The 13,229-nt window shown below is 46.1% G+C and overlaps 1 protein-coding gene across 4 annotated transcripts in view; it reads left to right on the top strand.

Moving 5' to 3' along the window:
* LOC106542859 (cystathionine beta-synthase-like protein) overlaps nucleotides 1-13,229 on the top strand; it is a 54,167-nt gene that overhangs the window by 22,735 nt on the left and 18,203 nt on the right. For all 4 annotated transcript variants that reach the window (XR_015697513.1, XM_014058703.2, XM_087721712.1 and 1 more), the window contains 2 exons: nucleotides 60-139; nucleotides 427-561. Coding sequence is in view for 3 of the 4 variants with exons in the window: in XM_014058703.2 (XP_013914178.2) it covers nucleotides 60-139; nucleotides 427-561 (215 nt within the window). In the remaining variant the exon portion in view is untranslated. The remainder of the gene's footprint in view (nucleotides 1-59; nucleotides 140-426; nucleotides 562-13,229) is intronic.

Below are 13,229 nucleotides of genomic sequence, written 5' to 3'. Positions count from 1 at the left end.
GTTGCTTATTCTTGGTATAGATACGTCTTTTTTTAAGTGACATTTTTTTTTGGTTGCAGGAATTGGCCTGGCCTTGGCAGCTGCAGTGAAAGGATACCGTTGTATTATTGTAATGCCAGAGAAAATGAGCATGGAAAAGGTCAGAGCTGTTTATCACCGAGTGATCAACACATGGTTGCATTAGTTTACTCAGGCACCTTAAATGAGCAATGGTGTGTGTTAGAAAGTTAGACTCAACTTGCCCTCTTAACATTTCATAAGGTTCTGCATGACTTTTGTTAATGGTGGTAAAATAGTCACTCTGGAACAACATTTGGTTTTGAATTGGCTCCAAACCAGTAACCACTTTAATATTCCACTTGTGTAAGCATTGCCTATGCACAGGCATAAAACTTTTGGCTAATTTTGATTGTTGTTCTTAAATAGGTGGATGTGCTACGTGCTCTTGGAGCTGAAATTGTGAGGACTCCAACAACTGCTAGATTTGATTCTCCAGAATCACACGTTGGAGTGGCATGGAGATTGAAAAATGAAATCCCCAATTCCCATATCCTGGATCAGGTAACTTATTGAACAAGAAAAATGGCTTCACTGTGGAAAATCATTTCTTTTAAGTTATTCATGCACTGCCAAATAAAGCAGGGGGAAATGCTCATATATTAAGAAATAGAATGAGTGTCAGGGTTCCAAATAGCATCCAAAATTAAATCAGAGTCCAAGCAAAGTAACGCTCAAAGTTCCAATTTATTAAGAGAGTTATTAAGAGTTCTGGGCGGTCTGGGCTATTGGGTTCAATGGTCCGTGGGTGACCCTTTGGCTTTACCGGTGGTAGCAGCCCAAAGCCAATAATCAATTTCCTAACACCGTCCTCCCACTTTATTGTAGGCACCCACTTGTCCAGCCATGCAAGCCCCAAGATAATTGATTCCTGCATTCTTGGAGCTACAATGAATCTGAGGAATTCATAGTGGCGGCCTATCTATAACTTTACCAACTTGGTAATTCTCGTGACTGCCCCCCCCCCATTAACATTCCATCCACCTGCTCAAACCAAATGGGATGGGCTAGGCCTATGCCTAGCTGCTTCACAATAAACATGCTGATTAAACATCAGGTGCAACCAGTGTCCACGATTGCCCTAACCTGCATTTCCACCCCCGTTCAGTATTCTCCGAGGTGATAGGGGCTTCCGCAATGGTAGGACTCTCTGTCTCCTTTAGTTGTTCTACCAGACGACTCTTCTCTGGTGGCTTTCGGGGATTTTTCTTTGTCACGCTGACAGGTGGTGGGCACGCTTGTGGAGCTGGGGCTGGAGTCAGGCATTCTGATGCTCTGTGGCCAAGCTGACCACATCAGTAGCATTTTATTGCCCCGCCCTTCCAAGGGAAGTGGGGGTGGAGGCTTGGATGAACCCGGTTGCATCTTCTAGCTGAGAAACCGCCTCCTCATTGAGCTCTGCTATTCAATGTGCAGCCAACCCTTCATTCATCCCCTCAGCTATTTCTTGGACCAGCTCTCTGTCGGAAGGATATTGTACTCCAACCTGATCAATGTACGCCCAGACTTGATTCAGGAAATAAGCTAGCTTCTCTGGGGTCCCATCAAACGTTGCCTGAAACCGTGAGGGCATGGGAGCCGGTGGGGCTGGTGGTTGAAATTGAGCATGCCATTAACTGGCTGCTTTGGGTGGTATGTCCCCTTGTTGAGCTGCTCCCAGCGGCGGAGATTGGGCAAAAGCCTGTTGAGGCATTGCTCGTGGGGCTGGAACTGGTGGGGGCCCCAGTCCCTGTAGCTGCCCTGGCCCAGTTATCTGAAATGGCATCATCTGCTGAGGGAGGGAGAGGCAGGCACCACTGTTCCCTCTAAGGAAACCCCCGCGCAGAGATTTCTAACTGCCGCGCAGAGCTTTCTACCAAAGCAAACGTGGGGAAGTCCTTTGCAGGCGGCTAGAACTGGCCGCCTGCAAAGGACCTCCCCAGACTTGTTTTGATGAGCCGCCCGTGGCAGTGGTGCCTCTCTCTCCACGCGGAGCACCTGAGCTGGCCCCCGCATTATCCCTCCCCCTTCCTCCTCTGCCGTGCTTTTGAGGCCGCGGGAGCTAGTAGGAAAGCAGCGGAGGTGGAGGCGATGGCAGGGATAACCCAGAGCCCAGCTCAGGTGCTCCGAGCGGAGGGGGAGGCACCACTGCCGCTGCTTTGCCGGTGAAGGAGAAGGAGCAAGAGGACTGGCGGCTTTGAAATGGTCCCGCCGGCTGCAGATTTGATTCGGCGTAAGCAGGGGCCGAACACATGCTGAGCCGACTTTGCGCAGTGAGGCGGAGTAATTCAACCCCCCCCAAAGAACACGTGTGTGTGTGTGTGTGTGTGTGTGTGTGTGAGAGAGAGAGAGAGAGAGAGAGAGAGAGAGAGAATTGGATCAAAATTGGTGGCCAAAGGAGAGGAAGGAAGGAAGGAAGGAAGGAAGGAAGGAAGGAAGGAAGGAAGGAAGGAAGGAAGGAAGGAAGGAAGGAAGGAAGGAAGGAAGGAAGGAAGGAAGGAAGGAAGGAAGGAAGGAAGCCCTGCCCCCTGTGAAAAAAACTGAAGATGGAGCAGTGAATGAATAAGCCATAAAAGCAACAAACAGTTAATGCGTAAGTAAGCTGAGGAGGAAGTTCTCAACTAAGGAAGCAATATTAGAAAGAAATATAAAAAGCTCAATATGCCAAAACACTTATTTTAGTCTTCATTTAATTACTTGTATTGTAGTCTGATGTAACATGTTTTTAAAGTTAACGTTAGTTAGAAAAGATAGGGTACAAAACTTAAATAATAAAAAAAATTCTACATTCATTTTGAAAAATAAATGCAATACTTGATTAATTTCATATCTTTATTTAAAATAGTTTTGGCATGGCATATCATTTTATTGACTCAGTTGGAAATGATGTGGATGTTGTATCTGATTCTGAGGCATATATATTCTTAAGTAACATAACATATAGCATATTGTCCAAACTTGCTAGACTATTTAATTGATCTTATTACTTTAAAGGGGGAGAGTTTCATGAATTATTTTATTACATTTATGTTGCATTTATATATTATATTTATTACATTTATATTCCACATTATATATTTGTATTGTTATTTTAGTGTTTATTGTCAATTTTGATAGATATATTGATATATCAATACTGATTTTAATCATACTAAATAACAATTACTGCTATTATTTATCAGCATTAAATATTTACATTTTTAATATCGAGTTAGTCATATTTTAGAATAATAGGATTATCTTTTAATAGGATAATTGGCAAAATCTAATTCAAATGTGATGGGTTGCATTCCAAAGGAATGTGAGAGGACAGGTTGCCTGCAAAATGCCAGGACCCAGGACCTGTTGGTGCCATGTCTCTCTCTAGCCAGTCTAATGATCTAAAAGCTGAGCAGAAGTCTTTTTTTTTTCAGGGTGAGCGGAAAAGTATAGTGTTTGAGTAGCACATTTTCATGCCTGGCATTCATCAGGCTGAAACCTCGCTCACAATTGGTGCTTGGCGCTTGGAATGTTGCGCAAATGTCCAGCAGACGAGACAGAAGTTCAAACTGTTGCTCTCTTAGGTGCTCAGGCATGAAACTGTGCCGCTCAAACACTATACTTTTCCGCTCACTCTGAAAAAAAATTAGAGGGAACATTGGCAGGCACCCATTGGTATTGGTCCCATCCATGATCCGGGAAGAAAGCCCACTCAGGTGGTGCTTCATTCACAGGTTTCAGCCCAAACATTGGTGGCTGGCTAAGGGGAGAATGTGCCCCAGATCTCTTTCTGCTGGCTGGATTGAATTCCCCATTTCAGTGGAGACCCGTCTGCACTCCTGATGTTGGCTTTACTCCAGCGGCAAGGGGTTGGGTTGACTCGCTAGTAGCTGTGTGGAAGGAACCAATACCGCCACTCCAGTGCGTTTCAGAGTCTGCTAGGGAAGGAGAATGTGGGCTGGGCCAGGGCCCATTTAGGTGGCCCGGAGCTAAAAGAGCGGGTTGATTCCACTCATGTTTAGCTGTCCAAATTGGTCTGGGAGGCTGGTCAAAGAATGACTGCGTGAGGGTGGCTGAGATCTTCATTCATCAGATCTGCTAGCCAGCGTCTGCTCTGACCTTCTCCAGTCATGTGTCGGAGCTTCCCTGGCACCCCCTGCCTCTCCAGCTGAAATTCCTTAGAGGTGATAAATCCCGAGACTTCGTCTTGCAGAACTAATTCCATCTGAGGGAGGCCTAGGAGTCGGTTCCTTGCGTCTGGCCCCCATCTGGCACTCTCTTCCTACAGCCTCTGCCGCCTCGACTACAGCTCTAGAAGGCACATAAATGGTCTCAATATAGATAGGTGATCCGTCATTTTTTGCCTTTTAACCTTGGATTCTAGAAAGGAATTTTATTTTGGCTACATAGCATTCCACTCCGTACCATCCCCCCAATAAAAACGACAATTAGAATAATAGAAAATGTGGCAGGCCAAAGATCCAAAAAGGAATATGGCTGCAGGTCTGGCAATGAGAGGAAAAGGCACTTATCTTACAGGAAGCAGGTAGTTTATTGTCCTAACTTGGATGGTTGAAATATACTATCTTCTATTATCCATTGATTCTTTGTCTTTCCCTGCAGATTATTGTAGGCCAATCACTGCTTAGATCCTAACAAATTAATAGGGTGAAACTGGTTGCTGTTCATCTGTTCAACTAATTTCAAGTGAACTTTTGTGCAACCTCTTTCTCTCTGATGGAGCTGCTTTATAGGATTTTAGCTATTAAAAAGGAGATACTCCTTTTTGGCACCAGGGGTGGGTTCTTGCCAGTTCTAACTGGTTCACTAGAATAGGTTCCACAAATCTAGTGTGCCATTTAGAACCGATTCCAGCGGTGGAATGCCCACTCGCTCACTCACCCCCAGGCCCCACCCATCTGCTCATTTCCCCTGTCCATCCGCACCATGCCTCTAAGAGCCCTATAGAGAGCTCTTGGCTCTGTATTGCTGCCTGCCAAGGAGGTAAGTAAGCTCTTTGCCGGTGCAACGGCTTTTGGGGCTAATGGGGCTTATGGGGCTTGGGTTTCCAGCCTGACAGCCCCCGCCACTTCTGGACGTCTATTATAGCAATAGCAATAGCAGTTAGACTTATATACCGCTTCATAGGGCTTTCAGCCCTCTCTAAGCGGTTTACAGAGTCAGCATATTGCCCCCAACAACAATCCGGGTCCTCATTTTACCCACCTCGGAAGGATGGAAGGCTGAGTCAACCCTGAGCCGGTGAGATTTGAACAGCCGAACTGCAGTGCTGCATTTAACCACTGCGCCACCTCGGCTCTATTGCAGTTGTGAGGAGCCGAGGAGACCATGGAGAAGAGCGCGAAGATTCTCTGCGCTCTGGAAAGTCGTGAAAGTGGCTGGGAGAGGCACGGGCCTTGGTTTAGCCTCCCGGGACATCACAGCAGCAGCCCCAAGCACGCCGATCTCAGCGTTTTTCACATCGGGGCGTGCTGCAGGAGGGAGGGAGTGAAGACCTTTTCCGGATTGCTGGTGGTGGAGGTGCAGGTCCCACCCTGCTCAGCAAAGCAAGTCCAGGGAAGTCCTTTGTGCCAGACAGCAAAGGTCTTCAGTCACTCCCTCTTGCAGCACGCCCCGATGCGAAAAACGCTGAGATTGGCGTGCTTGGGGCTGCTGCGATGTCCAGGGAGGCTAAACCAAGCCGCGCGCCTCTCCCAACCTCTTTCACAGCTTCCCAGAGAGCCTTCGCATTCTCATTGGCTCCTCACGACTGCAATGGACGTCCAGAAGCGACGGGAGATGTCTGGCTGGAAACCCAAGCCCCATTAGCCCCAAAAGCTGCTTCTTGACGAAGAAGCCTACGCAAAGGAGGGCTGGGTGGAGGAAGAGGGAAACCCTAGTGAGCACTGCTGCATCTGCATTGCCCCACTGGGTTCAGGGACTTCTGCTTCTCATGCCATGCTTTGCAGCCCCGCGCAGACCTCTTCAGGTTGCTGGGCAACCTGGTTCTGGGGATTCCCCCCGCTCAAAAAAAAGACCGACTGTGCTGCTGAGGATGGCCACTGGACAGGATGCTGGCGGCGCTGGAGCCAGGCTGCACGTGGAGGAGCCGGCTGCTGGGGCACCCTGAAGCAGCACCAGCCAGCATGACCCATAAGAAGAGCCCTAAGGGCAAGGCCGGCAGCGCTGCACCCTCCTTCCTGCCCACTGCCCAGCAACGCACCGCTACCAACGCTGCATTCTCTGTCTTTCTCATGAAAGGAGATAGCCTAGCTGAGGCAAATGAGCCTGCCCTGCAGCCTCCTTTATTCACACGTTTTGTGCGGGGGGGCTTTCTTGCATGCCTTCGGAAAGCTCCCCCTGAAATCCCCCCCCCATTGCCCGAACGTGTGTGAATGAAGGAGGCTGCAGGGCAGGATCATTTGCCTTGGCTAGGCTATCTCCTTTCATTCTCCGTCTGCCTCACGAAACGAGATAGCCTAGCCAAGGCAAATGACCCTGCCCTGCAGCCTCCTTCATTCCTTCCTTCCCTCAGCACCCACCAAAGCGTTCTCATATCCCAGATTAAATTCCACCCTGCAATCTCCTGGATGTAACTCTAAGCTTGATGGGCCAGTGGGATGAGTGGATTCCAAAAGGAATCTGTTCATCCATTTAGACCCTGGACAGATAAGATTTATTCCTAAGCAGACATAGTTTTCATAGGGTTAAAACAATCCCCTTAGTTGTATCAAAGAGACTTTTTACCATGAGGTTAATTAATCAATTTTCTGTCCCAAGATGACATTGAAATTGCAGAGAAGCCAAGTGGAAATGAAGCCACTACGGCTGTTCTTTTCCACCTCCACCCCCAACTATATGAGCGTATGACAAAATGAGCAAAACCAAATGGAAAAAGATAGTTGCATTTCTCTTGATAAATCTACCTTAGACTGGGAAAACAGAAGGGTTATTAAGCACAGCAAATATCAGCATAGATAGCTGGGGTGATATATAAGACATGCTTTATTGCAGCTTACTATTCTCTACATGATGGTAAGATATGTGAGATATCACATTTTGCGTTCCCCCTGCTCGGCTGCCGTCGCTGTCGCCACACCCTCTCTGCGTGCCCTCCCGGTGTTCTTTATTCGAAGCTACTGAGGAACGAGAGGAGGCTTGTGTAACAATCAAGGCTTTATTAACAGAACTAGTTAACTACACAACAATAATATACGCCCCCTGTCTGACAGCTATTTATACTGTTGGCTGTCAGACAGACAGCCAGGTGCTTGTTATTCTCCTGCCAACCAGCATGCACGCTTCAGCCAATAGGGATCTTCTTAGCTTGCCAGCAACTACACCAGGGCGTAACACTCCTTTCCCCTGGATTGCACAGATGTAGTCCTTTAAATAGGCGGGCCAACTTCGGCTCCGCCCTGAGCGTCTCAGTTCCTGGGCAGGAGCCGGAAGATCAGGTTGTCGATTGGACTCCTCCATTTCAGGGTGATGGATGTCATTAGGAACCGCAGACTTCCCCCCCGGCGGAGTGTTGGAACTAACAGGTAAGCCACCCGACGAGAACGTATCGGAACATGGCCCGGGTTGAAAAACTGGGTCTTGCCGGTAGGCGGCAACCAAGGTTTGTTTGGGTCGTTGTTGAACGCTATTTGGAAGTAACTCATCCACAGAGTGGTGTTGCAGGACCTGGCGCCGCAATTGATCTATGTGGCGGCGCCACTGGCACCCATAATCTAGTCAGACCCTATAAGAACAGGGCCCGGTTACATGTGTGATAACTCCGGGCACCCATCTGGGATCCCCCTGGCAGTTGCTGGCATAAACTGTCCCTTGGAATGAAACTTCTAGTGTGACCAATTTTAACATGCGGGGCGTCTGTTTCATACATGGGGTGCAATCGATCTAGCGATGTCCATAATCACTGTCCCATTAATAATTCAGCAGGACTTTGCCAGATACTGGACAGGGAATAGAATGTTGGATTGCTAGGTAGTTAGTTATTTTCTCCGCTAATTTACCAGGGACCATTCTCGACGGTGACTCCTTGGCTGATCGAACTGTCTGCTCAGCCCCTGCCATTGCTGGCCGGATGGTAAGGGGATATGCCTAATACCCAGTCTTGCCAAGAAGGCATGGAGGATTGCTGATGTTAGTTGGGGCCCGTTGTCAGACACCAATGTGTCCGGCAATCCATGGGTAGCGAACAGGCGCTGCAGGGCTCTTACTGTGTTCTCTGAAGTAGTTGATTTAATAGGCACCAATTCTATCCAATGGGAAAATGTGTCCACTACTACTAAGATGGTTTGCCCTTGGACTGGCCCCGCAAAGTCCATGTGGATGCGGGACCATGGTCCACGAGGCAATTCCCATTCCCTTGGCGATGCAGTTGGAGGAGCCGGTCAGGATAGCTGACATGGCTGACAGCTGCCGACCCACCTAGCAATTTCCTTATCAAGATTGGGCCACCAGACATAGCTGTGGGCAACAGATTTCATCCGCACTATGCCCGGATGGCCCTCGTGGAGGTATTCTAACACTGTATTGCGGAGCGAAGGCAGAATGATCACCCTGCTGCCCCATAACAAGCAATCTTTCAGTTCCAGAAGTTCCAGATGCCATCTAAAATACGGAAGGAACTCATCGGACATGTTCTCCCTAGGCCACCCCCTGCATGTCCAATCCAGCACCTTGGAAAGAACTGGGTCTTGCTTAGAGTGAATGGCTATATCAGTGGCCATTAGAGGCAACTCTAAGTCCTCTATTAAGAGGACTGTCATGGCCGGAGCTGGATCGGGGCCTAAGGATGGCAAAGGATAGCGGCATCCGCACACCCCATGCTCTTACCAGGATGGTATTCCAGTTGGTACAAATAAGCCGCCAGAAAAACAGTCCACTGCAACATGCGTAGGGAAAGGATGGTCGGAGTAGGGCGGTTGCCCACTAGAATCCCTAACAAGGGTTTGTGGTCAGTAAGGAGCAAAAAGTGGCGGCCGTAGAGGTAGTTATAGAATCGCTTGATTCCAGATACGGCTGCCAAAGCCTCTTTATCTAAATGACTATAATTTCTCTCAGCCTTGGACAAGGTCCGAGAGAAATAAGCAATTGGTGCCTCTTCCCATTAGGGCATCGGTGGTTCAAAACAGCCCCGATACCATAAGGGGACACATCACAAGCCAGAATGAAGGGCAATTTATCGTTGTACTGCATAAGGACAGCGGATGATGTAAGCGGCAATTTGACAGCCGCGAACCCATGCACTTCACGGCTGTCCAATTTCCAGGTAGCTGAACAGTCAAGCAGCCTGTGTAATGGCTCTGCAACTGTAACCTTATGCGACAGAAACATTGCGTAAAAATTTAAGAGCCTTAAAAAGGCTTGCAGTTCAGCCTTATTCATAGGGGCAGGGGCATTTTTATGGCCTCAATTTTTGATGGAGTTGGGTGAATTCCTCAGGCATCTATCAGAAACCATAAGAATTCAACGGATTCTACCCCAATGAAACATTTGGTTTTTTTTCAATTTCTTGGCCAGCGCTGCGAAAACACTGAAGGACACTCCTTAATTTAGATAATAATTCCTGACAATTTTATTAAAACATCAAAATAGGGTATTACCCCCAGCAGACATTGGAGTACTCACTCCATTATACTCTGAAAAATGCCCGGAGCCATGCATACTCCAAACTGGAGGCGTCTGCACCGGAAAGCCCCACGGTGAGTTACTATAGTTTGGGCATCAGCTGTTGCATCATCAACAGTCAGTTGTTTATATCTCTGGGCCAGGTCAAGTTTGGCAAACAGCTTACCCTGTCCCAGGGAGTGCAGCAAATGGGGGTTAACTTGAAGAGCCCTATTTATGGTCGTCTTATAGTCTGCACAGATCCTAATGGATCTGTCCGACTTAAGAGGAATAACAATGGGGGTTTCCCAACGGGCATAATCTACAGGCTCTAATATCCCTTGGGCCAACAATTTATCAATTTCAGCATCCACCTTAGCTTTCAAGGCAAAAGGAACGTGATGGGCTTTTAATCGGCTTGGGCAATGGTAGGGTCTAAGTTAAAGGAGATTGGTGACCCGGTATATTTACCAAGTGTGTCACTAAACACACCCTCGAACTCCCTGGTCAGGGTGGCGTAGTCATCCTCGGAATTCGTGGCGTGGACCCCTGGAATAGAAAGACCGAAAGAATCAAACCAGTCAAGCCCCAGTAATGTAGTCTGGGGGTCAGCCACTACAATAACCGGCAGGTGCCCTTTAAAAGACCCATATTCAATTTCAAAAACCCCATAACCCAAGTAAGCTCAGAACGGGCTAATAAAGGTATTTGGAGCTATAAGTCCTTTACTCCACATACTAATTGCTCTAATAGAGCCTCATCAAGATTCTGGAATTCGCAATGTATGGCTGAATTCCGCAACGTAGCCATGAACTGACTCATAGTCTCGCCTTCACCCCAGAAACACTTTCAGAAAGAATGCCTCCAGGCTATGTGAGACAGGGCTGGAGCGTAATGGACTCTTAACTTGTTAATTAAGACTTCCCATGGGATAGAGTGCACGGGAACAGGCGCTGCAAGAGCCCTAGCCGTGGAAAACATCTCCGGGCCACAGGAACTTAAAAAATAGCCTTGTTTCCTGTCTGAGGAAATGTCAGTAAAATCGTTTGGCTTGAGAAAGCATTCAAACCTCTCAAGCATTCAAACCTCTCAAATGCTTCCCAAGATTCTTTGTTTGGCATAAAAGCGCCAAAGGGGGAATCACTGACATGATGGCGTTGTGAGGAAAAAACATTTTTTTCCCTATTTCTTTTTCCTTTTCCTTGTTAATCTCCTCAGTATCTCTAAGCTCTCTGTGGGTGGGTGTTTTAGAAACCCGATCCCACCCTCGTCACCAGTTCTTTATTCGAAGCTACTGAGGAACGAGAGGAGGCTTGTGTAACGATCAAAGCTTTATTAACAGAACTAGTTAACTACACAACAGTAATATACGCCCCCTGTCTGACAGCTATTTATACTGTTAGCTGTCAGACAGGCAGCCAATCAGGTGCTTGTTATTCTCCCACCAGCTGGCATGCGCACTTCAGCCAATAGGGATCTTCTTAGCTTGCCAGCAACTATGCCAGGACGTAACATTCCCCCTGCTCGGCTGCGTCGCTGTCGCCGTACACCCCTGCATGCCCTCCCGAGTGTGGTAGCGAGTGATGGTGGTGGTGGCGGCTACTGCTCCTGGGCTAGCCATGGGTTGCACTGCTCAGCGGGCAGCTCCCCCGCCACCGCCGCTGCGCAGCAGCAGCACTTCTCACCTGCAGAACCGAGGCGGGGAAGATCGTGAGACGTGGAGCCACAGACTCTCATTCCCAATTTCAGTGGTGAGCCTAAATAGTACGTTTGTGAAAACCTGCCCTTTAAAAAAGTAACTTATTCATTTATTTAAAACTATTCATCTTTTTCATCACTTAAACAATACCAAAATATGTTTTTAGTTGGTAGGAGCCAGGATTATTTATTCATTTTTATTTATACTCTGCCCTACCTCGTCAGAATACTCAAGGTGGTTTCTAACAAGCAAATGAAAATTAAATAAGAGTTAACTCTACCATTTTAATGTTTAATTAAAAAGTAAAAAGTTGTTAAAATATTACAACTCAATTTAATATTCACTTTCAATAAAGTATAGAAAATATTTCTCTGTGTGTGTGTGTGTTTTTAATTTCACAAAGAGTTAAGGCCTTCCCTTCTGTTTGACCTCTTTGTTGCACTTTTTTCCCACTATAAGCGGAATATTTTCAAAAGATGGAAAACAGGGCGCCCAGTTCTGAGGCGACTTGACACTTTTTTCAAAAGAAGCTGTAAATCATTCAGTTGGCTCAATGTCACCAGAAATATAAGAACTAGCAGGAGGTTATTTTTATTTGTCTACTTGGTATAACCAAATATATATTTAGATTGATAATAGACATAATATACATTGCTGTGAAGAGTGAGATTACTATTTCCCTCCCACTATCCATAAATTAAAGCACATTATTTTATTATTATATCTACAGTATTTGGATAGATAAACAGGTCATGAGAGGTTTGATTGCTATAAAAAAATTAATTCCCACAGTTTTTTCCATTATGCTATCTGTTATATTGTTACAAGTGTATATCAACCATTGCATGTTTACAAGAATTTTGTAAAGAGAGAGAAATTGCTCTGCAAATTCATATTTCAATTTTTAGTCCTTTGTTTACTGCATGGTTGACGTGTTCTTACATTTGCTATCTAAATCTTTTTGTGTCTTAAGTAATGAAATTATTTAAAAAATTGAAAATTGGAAAAGAACATCCCCTCACACACACAAATGCAAAACAGTTTCAACTGGCACAGAGCAGAACATATATGTGTAGAGTAGGCTTAGGAGCATATAAGGGAACATGGAGGTAATCTAGTCCAATCCCTTCCCAAGGCAGGAGTCCTTCCTTCTCTTTGAGAGCTGTCAGTGGCAGATATGAGGGAAATGGTGTGGGTGTGAGAAAGAGAAAGAGAGAGAGAAAGAAAGAAAGAAAGAATGAGAAAGAAAGAAAGTTGGAGAGATAAGAAAGAAGGAAGAGAAAGAAAATAAGTGGGGGAGAGAGACACAGGAAGGAAGGAAGGAAGGAAGGAAGGAAGGAAGGAAGGAAGGAAGGAAGGAAGGAAGGAAGGAAGGAAGGAAGGAAGGAAGGAAACTTATGATCACAATTGAGCCCAAAATTTTGGTTGCTGAGCAAGAGCATTGTTAAGTGAGTTTCACCACATTTTTCATGCCCACCTGGCTCACATGGCCGGTAAGCCACTCCCACCCAGTCACATGGCCAGCAAGCCACTCCCACAAAGGCCACACCTATAGAAGAAGTTCTAAAAACTTTTGAAACCCACCACTGCTTGGCACGTAAGGATCAGCAGAATATATAATATTTCTTCCAATATAATATAACAATGCAATTACTCTGCATATAAAGGAAGGGAAGGAAAAGGAAAAGAAGGAAGGAAGGAAAAGTGTGTTTGATGTTTGAGTTTAGAATGGTTTTCTTTGTGATATTTAGTACATTAATGTTAAAAGCATTAGTTTATTTTCTGTTTTCTGAGGTACTGATTTTCAATTTTTCCACCAGAAGATTAATATAAATAATAACTCTATAGCAAAACTAAAAATAGCATAGATATAAAAAAATCCAAAGGAAATAAAACA

The sequence above is a fragment of the Thamnophis sirtalis genome, unplaced genomic scaffold (assembly GCF_051295495.1).
Source record: "Thamnophis sirtalis isolate CommonGarterSnake01/CBP01778 unplaced genomic scaffold, rThaSir2_p1.2 scaffold_8, whole genome shotgun sequence".
NCBI lineage: Eukaryota > Metazoa > Chordata > Lepidosauria > Squamata > Natricidae > Thamnophis > Thamnophis sirtalis.
Note: the sequence above shows the minus strand (reverse complement) of the source record. Positions and strands in the feature narration are given on the sequence as shown.